We start from the raw sequence: 14,804 nt of genomic DNA on the forward strand, positions 1-14,804 counted from the left end.
TTATGTCTCTAAGGGGAGGATATTTTCTTTATACCTTTTAGCTTTCTGACATTGACCAGAATTGAGTTTCATTAACTCATTTATTTATTTATTTTTTCATTAACTGATTTATAAAGATGAAAACCTCCCAAGAAATATGGATTGATTTAGAGACAGACCTACAGACACACACCCCATTCTTCTCCTGTATGTTCTTTTTCTCTCATTTTTTTCTTTTGTTTTCCAAGTTCAATCTTCTCTCCGCCCCCCTTTTTAATTTTTGTTGTCAATTCTTTCCTCCTAAAGTTGTGTTAAAACTAAACTTCCATAGGGTTCTCATTTCAGGTATGAGTTCTCGTCTCCATTATTACTGTTTCTCATTTTCTTATGTTTTTCTTCCTGATGTATTATTCCTTGACCCAGCATTTCTTCTTTGACTTTTTGCTCTATAAGATACATAAATGCAAGATTCCTGAACGCCTTGTGAAGATCACATGTTATAAATACTGGTTACAAGATGACTTAAATGAAGAGTTTCAGTGTCCCTGTACAACTTGACTTTGTATCCAGAGTGTCAGGAGGTTTTTTTTTTTTTTTTTTAATCTGCTTTGACATTAAATGCAAATAGAAATAATTTAATACTTTTAATAAGTATGTGTGAGTCTTTACTTTCCCAGCAGAACTGGCTTAGACCTCTAAGCTATGATAAGTGTACATGTTAACAAAACTTGATATTTGGAAAATAATTCTTTTTGTTAAGTGACAAAAGGATTAAAAACATAGTTATAGAAAGTGATTTTTCCAAGGTACTGTTTTTAAAAAAGGAATTGTTGAGGGATATAAGAAGCAGGCTCTTAAATGTAAGGTATATTGTTAGGAAAATTTAACTTAAATCTCCATGGTAGGCGATTTAACAATATCTGTCTAGAATAAAACACCATATATTCTTTGACCCAGCAATTACTCTTCTAGAAATTTACTCTACAGAGAAATTTAACCATGTGTGAAATAACATATGTGTAAAAGTCTTCATAAAACAATGTAGTGGCAAAAGATTGGAAACAACATAAATATAAACAAGCAATTTGAGGTCCATCGAGGGGAGTGATTGGCAAAATACACACGTCTACATACACATATATGTATATGTACATATGTCAATGCTTATCGTGGAGTAGCTCTAGAAAAATAAGCAAGAAACTGCCTCCAGAGAAGGTAACTATATGGCTGACAAGAGTGGGATGGAGACTTACTTTTCGCTGAAGGCTCTCTTTGAGCCTTTTGGGTTTTGTGTTATGTGCAAATATTACCTTACAAAAGTTAGTTAGTTGAAACATTTATTTTGAAATATTGTCAGCACTTCGAAGGAATTTTAAGCACATAAATCAAGGACGTATTGCTTTTGTTATTGTATTGACTGTCTAAATTATTTCAACCCTAAAGAAGTCAAGAAAGAAGCGGGGAGGGGAAATAACAGAAAAAGTGGGACAAATAGTACAAAATCTGATGATGAAAGTAAATCCAAATGTATCTGATGACTGGTTTTGGGATAATTTAACCAATATTTCTTTCTAGTCTCTCTTCCATAATCTTTTCTAATCTTTTTAAAGAAAGTCTGTGTTTAACGTAGAGTTTTTAGGGTGGAAAAGCATTTAAGAAATATTCTAGTAAAATTTCCTAATTTTGTTTATGAGAGTACTGAAGCCCAGAAAGGTTCAATGATTCACTGAAGGTCACACAGTGATTAAGGGATTCTTCTAGGCTTATCCCACTTGTCCTCCAGCCCCCACTTGTCACCCTTTCCCATTCTGCTTTTTACCCAGGAAGTTGACCTGTATGGACTGCATTAGCAAACTCTGTTACCCTCTGGCTTCTAGCTGGGTTTGGCCCAAGTATTTTTCTATATAATAAGGGCAAACAATGCAACTGGTTTTGTATAGTGCTTATGAGCCAATAATTGTTTCCTTGATTTTTAAAAACTTTTTCTGTTGGGCTGTTGTTGGCCATGGAGGCCCTCTGTTATAATGTGGTATACTCGTCTGGCCTCTTAATTGGCCCCTTGCTTGACCTCCCCTTTTTTCCCTTTATAAATACTGAAATAATAGACTTGTAGTTCCTTGTACAAATCATGCTTTTTCAGTCCTGTATACCTTTTCTCATGGTGTTTCTCCCGCCCCCCACTTGCTAGTTTAAAGACTGCCTTTACCAACAGGCTCCTTTTTACTCATTGTCTCACTGTTTCTAATTCAAATTAGGTACTCCTCCAGAAAGCCTTGCCTTCATCTTTGTTCAGGCTAGTTGTTCCTCTGTGTTCCCATAAGCACATTGTGCATATCATTTACCATATTAGAATGAAATAACTTGTTTCTGTGTCTTTGTCCTAGATTGTAACTAATTCAAGGTCAGGGGCTATGCCTTTTGGGAGGGGATTACTTTTGCACTCCTGGTACCTAGTGCTTAATACATGTGTATTGAATTCAATATGCGTTTATTTAAGATAACAAACTTCTGATTTTAAAAGCTTTTTAGATAGGATTATTATCTGTTGTCTCATTAGTGTCTCATTAGATGCCTTAGAGTTTTATTTTGCTGGATGTCTGGAAGCCATTCTGGCTCTTAAAGGACTTTCACATGTGTCTTATATAAGTTAAATTATATTTTAACTTTAAGAATACAGTCTTATTACCAAGTTTTAATGGACATTTGTCTATAATCTACATGCATAGATTTTACTATATTGATTTCTAGACTTTGATAAACAGTTTTTAAAGAGGAATTCGTGCTGAATTTTTTATAGTGGTTTATTTTCTGACATAAGATAGATAATTGTGTAAGTTTAAAAGAATCGTAGACTGAGACTGAAAGGATCCTTTGAGATTATTGAATTGAACTCTTAGTAGTTTTTAAAAGATGAGGATATTGAATCCCCAGGGACAAGGTTCAAGTTCAGCCTAGTGCCACTAGAGCTCCTGATCTGAAAATGTTCCGTGTACCTTCTGGTGGGTAGCCTAGAACCTGAAAGTCAGCTCTTGCCCTAGTCTGGCCTTCTAGAAGAATGAGATCTGCCATTATTCGAATTAACCCATGGGCTTTGCTGGAACAGGTGATGTCATGGGTCACTCTGTGAACTCCCATGGCATGTGACTTATTCTTCATTTTACCAGATCAAGTGAGGAGTAGAAACTTTATCTATCTCGCTGTCCTTCCCATTTATAATATAATTATTTTTAATACTTCCTCTTCATAATTGAGATCCATATCAAAGTGTTATAATATTTGTTTTAACCTTTAAACCAGGGGTCCCCAACCCCCAGGCCGCAGACCAGTACCAGTCCACGGCCTGTTAGGAACCAGGCCACACAGCAGGAGGTGAGTGGCGGGCGAGCGAGCAGAGCTTCGTCTGCCGCTCCCCATCTCCCCCCATTGCTCGCATTACCGCCTGAACCATCTCCCCCCGCCCATGGAAAAATTGTCTTCCATGAAACCGGTCCCTGGTGCCAAAAAGGTTGGGGACTGCTGCTTTAAACGATCGAGAAAACTCAAGAGAATAAGGGAAATCTATTATATTGTGTTTAACCCATTTTTGCTCTTTCCAGTGTTCTTTCTCCTAGTGTTCCTAAGTTCCTTCTTTTGTTACTTTCTTTTTGTTTTAGCCATCCATTTAGGGTAGGTCTGTGGTAACAAATTCTCTTAGTTTTCCTTCACCTGAGAATGTCTTGTTTCCTCTTCATTCGTGAAGGATATTTTCACCGGCTATAGAATTACTCATTGACAGTTCTTTCAGTACTTGGAAACTGTTGTGCCACTGTCTTCTGACATCCATGGTTTCTTATGAGAAATCTACAGCCATTTGAATTGTTTTACCCATTGATCATTTCAAGATGAAATGATCTTTGTCTTTATTTTCAGAAGTTTAATTATGATGTGTCTTGGTATGGCTTTCTTTGGGTTTATAGTGTTTAGAATTTGTTCAGCTTCTTGAATCTGTGGGTTTATATCTCTTGCCAATTTTGGGAAGTTTCCAGTCATTATTTTTTCAAACACTTTTCAGCCCTACCCTCTTCTGTCTTTCTAGGACTCCATTGACACAAATGTTAGATTTTTTGTTTTAGTCCCACAGATTCCTGAGGTTCTGTTCATTTTTCTTCCAGTTTAGTTTCTCTCTGTTGTTCATATTGTATAATTTCTACTGTTCCATATTTTGATTCACTGAATCTTCCCTCTGTCCTCATTCTGCTGTTGAGCCAGCCCATCCATCAGGTTTTTATTTTTGTTATTATATATTTTAGTTCTAAAATTTTCATTTGTTTCTTTTTTATATCTTCTAATTCTTTGCTGAGACTTTCTAATTTTTCATGTGTTTACAAGCATGTTTGTAATTGCTAATTGAGGATTTTTATGATGACTGCTTTAAAATCCTTGCTGGATAATTCTGATATCCATGTCATCTTGATGTTGGTATCTATTGATTGTATTTTCCCATTTAAGTTGAGATTTTCCTGCTTCTCGTTATGATGAGTGATTTTCATTTGAAACCTGGGCATTTTGGGTATTATGAGACTCTGGATCTTACTTAAATTTTCTGTAATAAGTGGAGTCCTCTGACACTGCTTCAGTGGGGTAGAGGGGCACCACGTCATTTCTACCAGGTAGCATTAGAAGTCCAGGTCCCCAGCTTGGTCTCCTTTGACATGTAGGGTGGGGGAGGGGTTCCTTATTACCACTGTACAGGGGTGAGAACTCAGGTTCCCTCAGTGGCCTCTTCTGGCACTGCAGGGCCTCAGCATAGCTGGGTGGTGATGAAAGTTCTGATTCTCCACTAGGCCTCCTCTGATCCCACTCTAGCAGAGAGGGAGATGGGGTTTCTTTATTACTGCCTGGTAGCAGTGTAAGTCCAGGCTTTCTCGTGATCTCCACCGACACTCCCCACTGGGGGTGGGGAGCGCTTTTTATACTGCATGGTGTAGATGAATGCCCTAGCTTAACGTTTGGTTTTCTCTGATACCACTGCAGTGAAAGGATTGGACAGCCTCCAGAAGGTAGAAGTCTAGGTTCCCCACCCAGCCTTTGCTGGTTGGGGTGGGGCATGTGCTTTCTCTCTGGTGTTTGGGTGGAGTAGAATGGTTATTGTCTAAAAGAGAAGGTGGCACACTGGCTAGCTGTCCCTTTCCTGATCCTTTGGCTCAAGAGAGCAGGCTTTTGTAGGAGCTTTTTTAGTTTGTGTCCATTGGTGTTTCTGGTTTGCTGGCTTCTCCAATAACCAGTCTGGGCTAAATGAGGTAAAAAAAAAAAGCCCATGGTCTCACAGCTGTGTCTTTCCTTTAGTCCTCTGGTCCCTAGTTAATCTGCCACCTTTCAGTGTCTTCCTGTGTTTGTTTTATTGTCCAGGGTTTTAGCTATACTTTAATGGAGAGGTATAGGGGAACGTATGACTGCTCAATCTGTCCACAAGCAGAAGTCTGTTCTTCAGTTCACTTTAAACTCTTGTTTTCTCAGCTTTTATGAAGAAATAATTTATTTGAATTCTTTCAGTTCAGAAATTGATCATTCAGAACATGAACAAAATTTAAGAGGAAATGGTTCAAATTTTAAAAGAATAAATCTTCAAACAGCCTTACTTTTTAAAATACATGACCAAGAATGTGATAGGTTGATTTTGGGTATTCTGTGTCTTATCATTAGTTCAGGTGGTTTAAGAATTCTTGCCCTTTTTTAGTTTATATTTTAGTTTACTCTTTTTTTTTTTTTTTGTCCACGCCACTCGGCATGCGGGGTCTTAGTTCCCCGACCAGGGATCGAGCCTGGGCCCCTGCAGTGAAAGCACCAAGTCCTAACCACTGGACCACCAGGGAAATCCTAGATACATTTAGAAATAGTGAAACTATATTGCCTTTTGGAATTTGGTGTGTTTACCTTTTTTTTATTGATATTCTTTTTAAAACTCTTCATATAACTGCCTTCTTGTCTGACATAAATGTTAAATTTTTAGTTCATTTATGGTTTTTTCCCTTTGTTTTATGGCACTGGATTGAATAAATATTCTCCTATATTACCCTCTAGTTCTTTTATATTTCCATTTTCTTTTGACTTTTAACTTCTTAATCTATCTGGCATTTATTTTGATATTTCTGTGATAAAGATCTAGTCTCATTCTACCCACCCCACCCCCTCAAAAGAAAAAAGAAACAGCAGGCAATAAGTATTTTTTCCTCACTGATTGGAATTGCTACCTTCATAATATGCCAGCTTATTTCGTATGTTGTATTCTATTTCCAGTCATTATATTCTGTTTTGTTGTTCTTTCCATTCTTATGCTGGTACCACGTGCTTCTCTAGGCATTTAACAAAAAGATGTAACTTCTATTTATTGATTTTTCTGCTAACTCAGTCTGATTATATTATGCAGATCACTTTATTCTTTACTTTTTATGTGTTTTATATCTCAGTGACTGAAAAGGAATATTAACACCTCCTATTCTTATTTATTTAGATCATCTTCTTATGTCTCTGTTTTTGTTACACATAATGCTGTACTAATATATCAAGTTTATAACTATAATATCTTTCTTTGTATTATGTCCCTTATTAATATTATATGACTCTTCCTTCATTCACTATTTTCTCCCTTCAATTCTGCTTTTTTTGATGTTAGTCTTGATATTATTTTATGTTTGACTAATATTTCATTGCCTATCCTTGACTCTTAACCCAAGTTCTTTTTAGTATGCCCCTGCAGAAATATAATTTGGATTTATTTTATTAAGTATATCTCATATAGAAAGCATGTAGCTGAATTTATCTTATGAACTAAGTGTCTTTTAGTACTTAACTAAAATACTGCTTAATAAATGGGATTCAACCCATTTATTTACATTGGTTTATAGTAATAACATTCCAGTCACAGTTGCCATGTTATTTTTTTTTTTGCCACCTCGTTTTCTCTGTTTTTTGTTGTTGTTGTTCTGTTCTTTTTAATGTTGCTTTGCATTTTAAAATTTTACTACCAGCTACTTTTCAAAAGCCTTTAAAAATATTCTTTAAAAATCTGCCAGTGTGTCTGATAAAACTTCTCTTCTGATTATCAAGAATGCTCTAACAGAATGGCCTTGTTCTCAAAGTACCCTTTTAACTTTATTAGCCAGTTCCTCTTTGTTGGTCAGAACCATGCCTGTAGCAGTTATGTAGGGAAGACATGAGTACAAATGAAGTAAGACATACTGAGATTTTGAGATTAGGAATGTTAAGCTCTATAGACTAATGGTAGCATAACACTGTTTAGTCAGTTCACAATGAGCTGCATGAAAGTAAGTTTGCAGTAGACTGGATGTGTACTTTGGCATTTAGCTGCTGCATAGCACAGGGTGATCAGCTCAGTGCTTTGTGACGACCTAGAGGGGTGGGATAGGGAGGGTGGAAGGGGGCCTCAAGAGGGAGGGGATATGGGGATATATGTATATATATAACTGATTCACTTTATTGTATAGCAGAAAGTAACATACCATTTGTAAAGCAGTTATACTTCGATAAAGATATATTTTTTTAAAAAACCCCAAAATACTATGGCTTGGAGGAATGGCTCTTAATTTTTCCTGAGAGGATAAAGTATAATATAATTTGAGATTTCTGTTCCTTAGTAAAGAGATGCAATTCTACTGGTTCCTAGTTTTTGCTGTGTTGGTCTTCCTTCACTTCTGTTAATATATAGTCACTAAATCCTTCTTAAGAGTTCTTCCATCAGATTCAGTATTTCCTCTTGACTGTGGCAGCTATTTTTTTAACCCAGGTTCTTAATAATTTGCACCTGTATTGCAGTTTCACCCCATCTTATTTCATTTCTAAACTCTACTGCAAGATTATGCTGTCACAGTACAAAGTGAGAGAGTGGCATGGACATATATACACTACCAAACATAAAATAGATAGCTAGTGGGAAGCAGCCGCATAGCACAGGGAGATGAGCTCGGTGGTTTGTGACCACCTAGAGGGGTGGGATAGGGAGGGTGGGAGGGAGGGAGACGCAAGAGGGAAGAGATATGGGAACATATGTATATGTATAACTGATTCACTTTGTTATAAAGCAGAAACTAACACACCATTGTAAAGCATTTATACTCCAATAAAGATGTTAAAAAAAAAAAGATTATGCTGTCACAGACATTCTTTTCCTTACACCATTCTCTTGTTTATGTAATTAAAGGGACTGTCAAGCAAAATTCAAGTATCTCATTCTAAGCGTTTATCCCTCTTGTCCCACTGTTACCTGTATCTAAACTCACAGGACAACATTCCTCTAAGCAGTGTTTCTGTTTTGGCTAGACAGCTCTTCCTATGGTGTTCTAACATACATCCCCTATCTTTGTGTGTTTGTTCATATTGTGCATAGTTTTCCTTCTCCCTAAAATGGTCTGATTCTTCTCTATGAGGCATCTGAGATTACTTCATCTCTTCTTTTACTTTTACATCTCTTAATCATATAAACTGTGCTAAATCATCATGAATGTAACTTGTATGTCACATTGCAATTTTTTTTATGTGTTTGTCTTTTGTTCCTTATTCCAGATAATAAGTTCCTTAAGGGCAAAGAACATATCTTCAATTAGTTTAATTTTTGTGACCTTTTTACCATTGTTTCTCAGAATTTTTCACAGTAGGACTGGGATTTCTTCCTTCTTGCTCTCCACCATCCTTTAGGGCACTGTCTTTGTTTCCCAGCATAGCAGAAAGAGAAGAAATCACAGAAGAGTGCACAGTCTCGGTGTTTTAAGGCCCAGATCAGGGAGTGGAACACAATGCAGGCACTCACACTTCATTGGTGAGAGCTTAGTCACATAATTACAACCAACTGAAAGGGAGACTGAGAAGTGTAGGATGTAGCTGGGTAGCCATAGGTCCAGCCACAACTGTATTTTGGTGGGTGACTAGGACTCTCCACCACAGGTATGTTGATAGAACTTAATTTATCTGGTGATCAGTTTATAACTGCTATAAAAGAATTTATTAGTTCTTTGTCATCAATGCTAGAATTTCTGTAATCAGGTAAAATTCTTACTCATAGTTTTCCCAAATGGTATGTTCACCATTTTAAAGCCTCTTCCAAATGTCTGTAATTTCTTCTTTAGCACTAGAATTTTTTTTATCTTTAAGAATATTTTTGTGTTGTATTGATCTTTACGAAAATAACTCAGATGGCTTTCACCTGACTCTATCTACTGACATATAATTGGGAAAATTACATTTTGAAGCTGTATTGCTGCTTCAAAATATGGTTATCTATTCCAAATTAATACTTTTAACCTTTCCCTCTCCTTTCTCTCATGTTACTCCTCTGAATTAAAAAGTCATCAGGCACCCAGGTATTTTCTGGTGGTTTCACTTCTGTTTATCAGAATTGTAGCAAACTCAGATGTTTTAGCTAGATCAGGGTGGTATAGAAGTGAAGCAGTACTTATTTTCTGAAAAATACTTTTCTCTTATTGCTGTTTTCTACTTCTCCCTTGGAAATGATTATATTTTTAAAGACATAATAAATAGAAAATATGTAAAAGAAGTAAAATAAATAGTTGCCCTCCTTTTGACCACTGATTCTGGCCGTCAGCTTGTTAAGATTAATTAAAATTTGTAACAATACCAAAATCATTTTATTTTTATATGTAATTTAATCACCAATCTTTGAAAAAATTTTTTCTTGTCTTTTTTACTACCTAATCTACCTAATCTATACTTCCTTTGGACAATTATATCTCTAAGGGTAATGTAGTTTTATTAACAGGATTACATTTTTGTGTGTGTGCTTTAATGGTTTTTTAAAAACTTGTAAACCTGAAAGTAAAATCTTTATTTCTAAAGCAGCTGAAATATTCTCTGTTCTTAACCTATACATTTAATTCTGGATAAAGGACCAATCATTGAAGCCTATGCTCCTGGTTCACATTTACGTGTTGTTTTAATGTTTTAAAGATTTAATTCAGAGAAACCATTTGAATTAATACCATTGAATTTTACTTTTCTAGCACTCTTTTATCAAGAATGCAAAACCTGTATCAATTTTAAGAGACCTGATCACAGAAGCCATGGAGATCAAAGCTAAAAGACATGAAGAACAACAGCGAGAATTGGAAGAGGAAGAAGAAAATTCGGTTCGTAATTACCCTAAAAAAGTTGATCTTTTTCTTCTGAGTCATTCTCATATAATTTTGGGTTTTTTCTTTAAATATATCATTAGCACTTTCTGTTTTATTGTACAAGTGAAGTATGTTTGTTCATTAAATCTCAAAATATGTTTTGTTTTATTAAATGATGTCTTTTCGAATGTCTTAAGAATTAATGATTAATGGGGAATGTAAGGTTAATATAATAGGCTTATACAGCATCTGGTATCTACTTGACACTGAGGCTGTGTTTGTTGAATAAGTATTGTCTTGGATTTGGTCAATTTTATGTCATATCTTCTGGAACTTACTTTTAACTGGTCATCAGTTATGCTGTAGATAGAGTACCACAGTAGAAGATGGGTTACTAGAGAAAGCAGGAGGGACATAAAAGGACCAGCTTATTACATTTACGTTCTATTAGTGCATCAGTGCATTTTAATAAAGTAAAAAATTATATATCACATTTTATAGTGTCTGATGTTTTTATGCTTCACTAACGATTTTTTCCTTGTTTCAAATTATAATTTTTTTTTCTGGTTAAGGATATAGAGATGAAAACTTCTTGGTATTCAGTTAGTCATTAAATCTGAAGACACAGATATTTTATTTTTATACTGATTGGAAATGTCTTTGATAACATCACCTATATTTTCCCATAGAAGTTTTTTTTTTTAATCTTATAGTTTTTGTATACAAATCCTATTATTTTGCTAATTCAAATTTACTTTCAATTTCAGAAACTGGTTATCTAATTGGTATTTCTTTTGAAATTCTTTTACCCTTTTCACCAAGTAATTTTAAAATATTTATTTATTTATTTGGCTGCGCTGGGTCTTAGTTGCAGCACACAGGATCTTTGTTGCCGTGTGCAGGATCTTTGTTGCAGCATGCAAGATCTTTAGTTGCGGCATGTGAACTCTTAGTTGTGACATGTGGGATCTAGTTCCCTGGCCAGGGATTAAACCCGGGACCCCTGCATTGGGAGCGTGGCCACTGGACCACCTGGGAAGTCCCTCACCAGTTATTAAACCTTGTGTCATATGGTAGCCCAGGACAAGGAGAAGTGCGCTTCTTTTCAGAGCTGATTTATAATCATTTTCTGTAGATATTCGGCTAAATCAGTTACTCATTTGGCAGTGACTGTGGACTGCCTGGTGAGACAGATGCTTTAAGCTTATATTCTAGATATAAATTTTTGCCAGTGAATTCACCATTCAGAATTTTAAACAGCATCCTCATAAAGGTGTTTTTTCCATAAGTAATATGGGATGATGTAAAGATCTTGGTTCTTGTTCTCAAAGGGTCTTATAGTTCCCACCCTGGGTTCCTGTGTGATACTAGAGTTAGTTTTCGGTCTCTCTCTACAAGTGATCAAATTTGTAAATGTCAGTTATTTTTTTGTAGTTTCAAAAGCAGTTTTATCATATTATTTGATCTTTAAAGAAGTAAGATTGAAGATGTGTATATTATTATCTCATTTTGCAGTTGAGTGAAATTAAGTTAGGAGTGAAGTCATTTACCAAAATTCACAGACCTGGGGAGGAGGGCTTCCCTGGTGGCGCAGTGGTTAAGAATCCACCTGCCAATGTAGGGGACACGGGTTTAAGCCCTGGTCCGGGAAGATCACACATGCCGTGGAGCAGCTAAGCCTACGCGCCACAACTACTGAGCCTGTGCTCTAGAACCCGTGTGCCACAACTGCTGAGCCCACGTGCCACAACTACTGAAGCCCGTGTGCCTAGAGCCCGTGCTCCGCAACTAGAGAAAGCACGTGCGCAGCAACAAAGACCCAACGCGACCAAAATTAATTAATTAATTAATTAATTAAACAACAAAACACAAAAAAACTGGTGAGGAACCAAGAATAAAACTAGGTATTTTACTTTTAAGCTTCCATGCTCCTTCATTAAGACTTTATGCTCACTTTTCAATCAAATATTTATTAGTATTTTGAAAAATAAACATCACTGGATTATCAGAATTACATACTTTGATAAGATTATGTTCTCAAAAAGTCTAGTCTTTGCCCCTCTGGGATGGTACCCAGTGGTTTTCTTTCACCTTATGTAAGCTTCTCATGAGTGCTGGACTAGTTAACTGCCTTTAATTAGCTGTCATTGGAGTAGTGACTATTTTTGCTTTGCTCTTATTTTCCTATACTTAATTATAGGTTGGTTTCCATTTTTTATGGATAAGGAACCATTGATTACCCCAGAACTTACCAGTTTTTACTAAGTTTTAAAGACCTTGCTATAGTCACCTCAGTTACTTTCTGCCACTTTGGTGATCTCTTTCTTCACCATTTTCCTCTCTTTCACTATTTTCCTCTCCTTCACTGAGCTCCAGTCACACTGATCTTCTTTCAAATTTTTTATTATTTTAACATGCCAATGACCTTTCCTTATGCAGGGCCTTTGCATGTGCCATTCCCACTGCTTGAAACACTCTTCTTCCTTAGAACTCTTTGAATGAGTAGGTTCTCGTCTTTCAGGCCTCAGCTTTAAATATCATATACTGCTAAAACTTAGCAGTTTAAAACAACATACATTTATTATTTCATGGTATCTGTAGATCAGTATTTCAGGAGTGGCTTAGTTGGATGATTTTGGCTCAGAGTCTCTTCTGAGGTTGAGGTTTAAGTGTTGGTCAGAGCTGCAGTCATATGAAGGCTTGACAAGGACTGCAGTTCCCAGGTAGCTCACTCATATGGCTTTTGGCAGGCTGTCTCAGCTCCTTGCCATGTGGGACTCTCCATAGGACTATTTGAGAGTCTTCACAGTCTGGCAACTGGCTTTTCTTGGAGTGAGTGAGCCAAGAGCGAGAACAAAGAGGACATCTCAGTGCCTTTTATGACATCAGGAGTTGCACACTGTAAATTCTGCCATATTCTGTTTGTTTAAAGAAGCTACTGGTCATAGAAAATGGTGGAGTAGGGAGATCTAAGAATCAGTGGCTCCACAGAAGCAACCATTAAGTGGGCAGAAACTGACAAATCAAGCTTTTCAGAACACTGGAATCTAATAAAAAACTTACAGCAACCAGGGGAGTGCTTAATGAAGAAGCTTAAGAATGTTAAGTTTTGGTAAGAAAGTGATGTGGCATTTTTGCTTTACATGCCTGCCATCACCAGTTTTTTAGTTCAGTGGCAGCCATGGGAGCAGAGGTGGAGGTTGAGGGCAGGGGAGAAGAGTAAGAACCTTACTCTCAAAAAATTGTGCTTTTGCATTTTGAGCTATCTGGCAGTTCCCTGTGGGGCTGGCACAGAGGCTTGCCATTGTTTTGGTCCCCTTAAGGTGGAGCAACTTCCTAGATGGTGTCTGTCCAAAACATCTAAATCTTCTAGAGTTAGTAAACAAGTTTAGCAAAGTTGCAGGGTACAGGATCAACATACAAAAATCCATTATGTTTTTATGCAGAAGCAAGGAACAACGCAAAAAGGAATTTAAGAAAACAGTTCCATTTACAGTAGCATCCAAGAGAATGGAATACCTAAGAATAAATTTAGCCAGGGAGGTGAAAGAATTGTACAGTGAAAAATACAACACATTGCTGAAAGAAATGAAAGAATACCTAAATCAGTGGAAGGACATCCCATGTTCATTGATTGGAAGACTTAATATTGTTTAAATGGCAGTACTCCCCAAAGTGACTCACATATTTATCCAATCCCTATGGTCTTTTTTTGCAGAAAGGAAAAGCCAATCTTCAAATTTGTATGGAGGAAGGGGCCCCAAGTAGCTAAAACAATATTGGAAAAGAACAAAGTTGGAGGATTCACTTTCCAATTTCAGAATGTAATACAAAGCTACAGTAATTAAATCAGTGTGGTTCTAGCATGAGGATTGACATATAAATCAATGGAATAGAATTGAGAGTCCAGAAATACACCCATACATCTATGACCAATTAATTTTCAATGAAAGTGTGGAGACCATTCAATGGAAAAAGAGCGGTCTTTTTTTTTTTTTTTTTTTTTTAGACATGCAAATTATCGATTCCTACTGAATCAGCAACTCTGGGGGTAGGTAGAGCCTAGCAACATGTGTTTTTTTTTTTTTTTACTTTTTTTTTTTTGTTTGTTTATTTATTTATTTATTTATTTATGGCTGTGTTAGGTCTTCGCCTCTGTGTGAGGGCCTTCCCCAGCCGTGGCAAGTGGGGGCCACTCTTCATCGCGGTGCGCTGGCCTCTCACCATCGCGGCCTCTCTTGCTGCGGAGCACAGGCTCCAGACGCGCAGGCCCAGCAATTGTGGCTCACGGGCCCAGCCGCTCCGCGGCACGCGGGATCCTCCCAGACCAGGGCTCGAACCCGCGTCCCCCGCATGGGCAGGCAGCCTCCCAACCACTGCGCCACCAGGGAAGCCCAAGAGCGGCCTTTTTAATGGATGGTGCTGAGACAGCTGGATAGCCACATGTTAAAAGAGTGAGGTTGGACCCTTACCTCTTATCATATACAATGACCTTTTAATATAAGGTCTAATTGGATGAATCAGTGACCAAAATATAAGAGCTAAAAGTTTATCACTTTTCATGCTGTTACTAACACTCTCTCGAGTGCTTCCAGCTTCTGCCCACTGCCCCGTTCCAAAGCCATCCCATTGTTTTAGGTATGTGTTACATAGTCTAGTGCACATTCAAGGTATGGGGAATTAGATTCTACCTTTTGAAGGGAA

The 14,804-nt window shown here is 36.9% G+C and overlaps 1 protein-coding gene across 1 annotated transcript in view; it reads left to right on the forward strand.

The window, feature by feature from the left end:
• STK3 (serine/threonine kinase 3) overlaps window positions 1–14,804 on the forward strand; it is a 315,279-nt gene that overhangs the window by 178,877 nt on the left and 121,598 nt on the right. The window contains exon 8 of the mRNA XM_059901561.1: window positions 9,990–10,115. Within this exon, the coding sequence (XP_059757544.1) occupies window positions 9,990–10,115 (126 nt within the window). The remainder of the gene's footprint in view (window positions 1–9,989; window positions 10,116–14,804) is intronic.

Source organism: Balaenoptera ricei, chromosome 17 (genome assembly GCF_028023285.1).
Source record: "Balaenoptera ricei isolate mBalRic1 chromosome 17, mBalRic1.hap2, whole genome shotgun sequence".
NCBI classification, from domain to species: domain Eukaryota; kingdom Metazoa; phylum Chordata; class Mammalia; order Artiodactyla; family Balaenopteridae; genus Balaenoptera; species Balaenoptera ricei.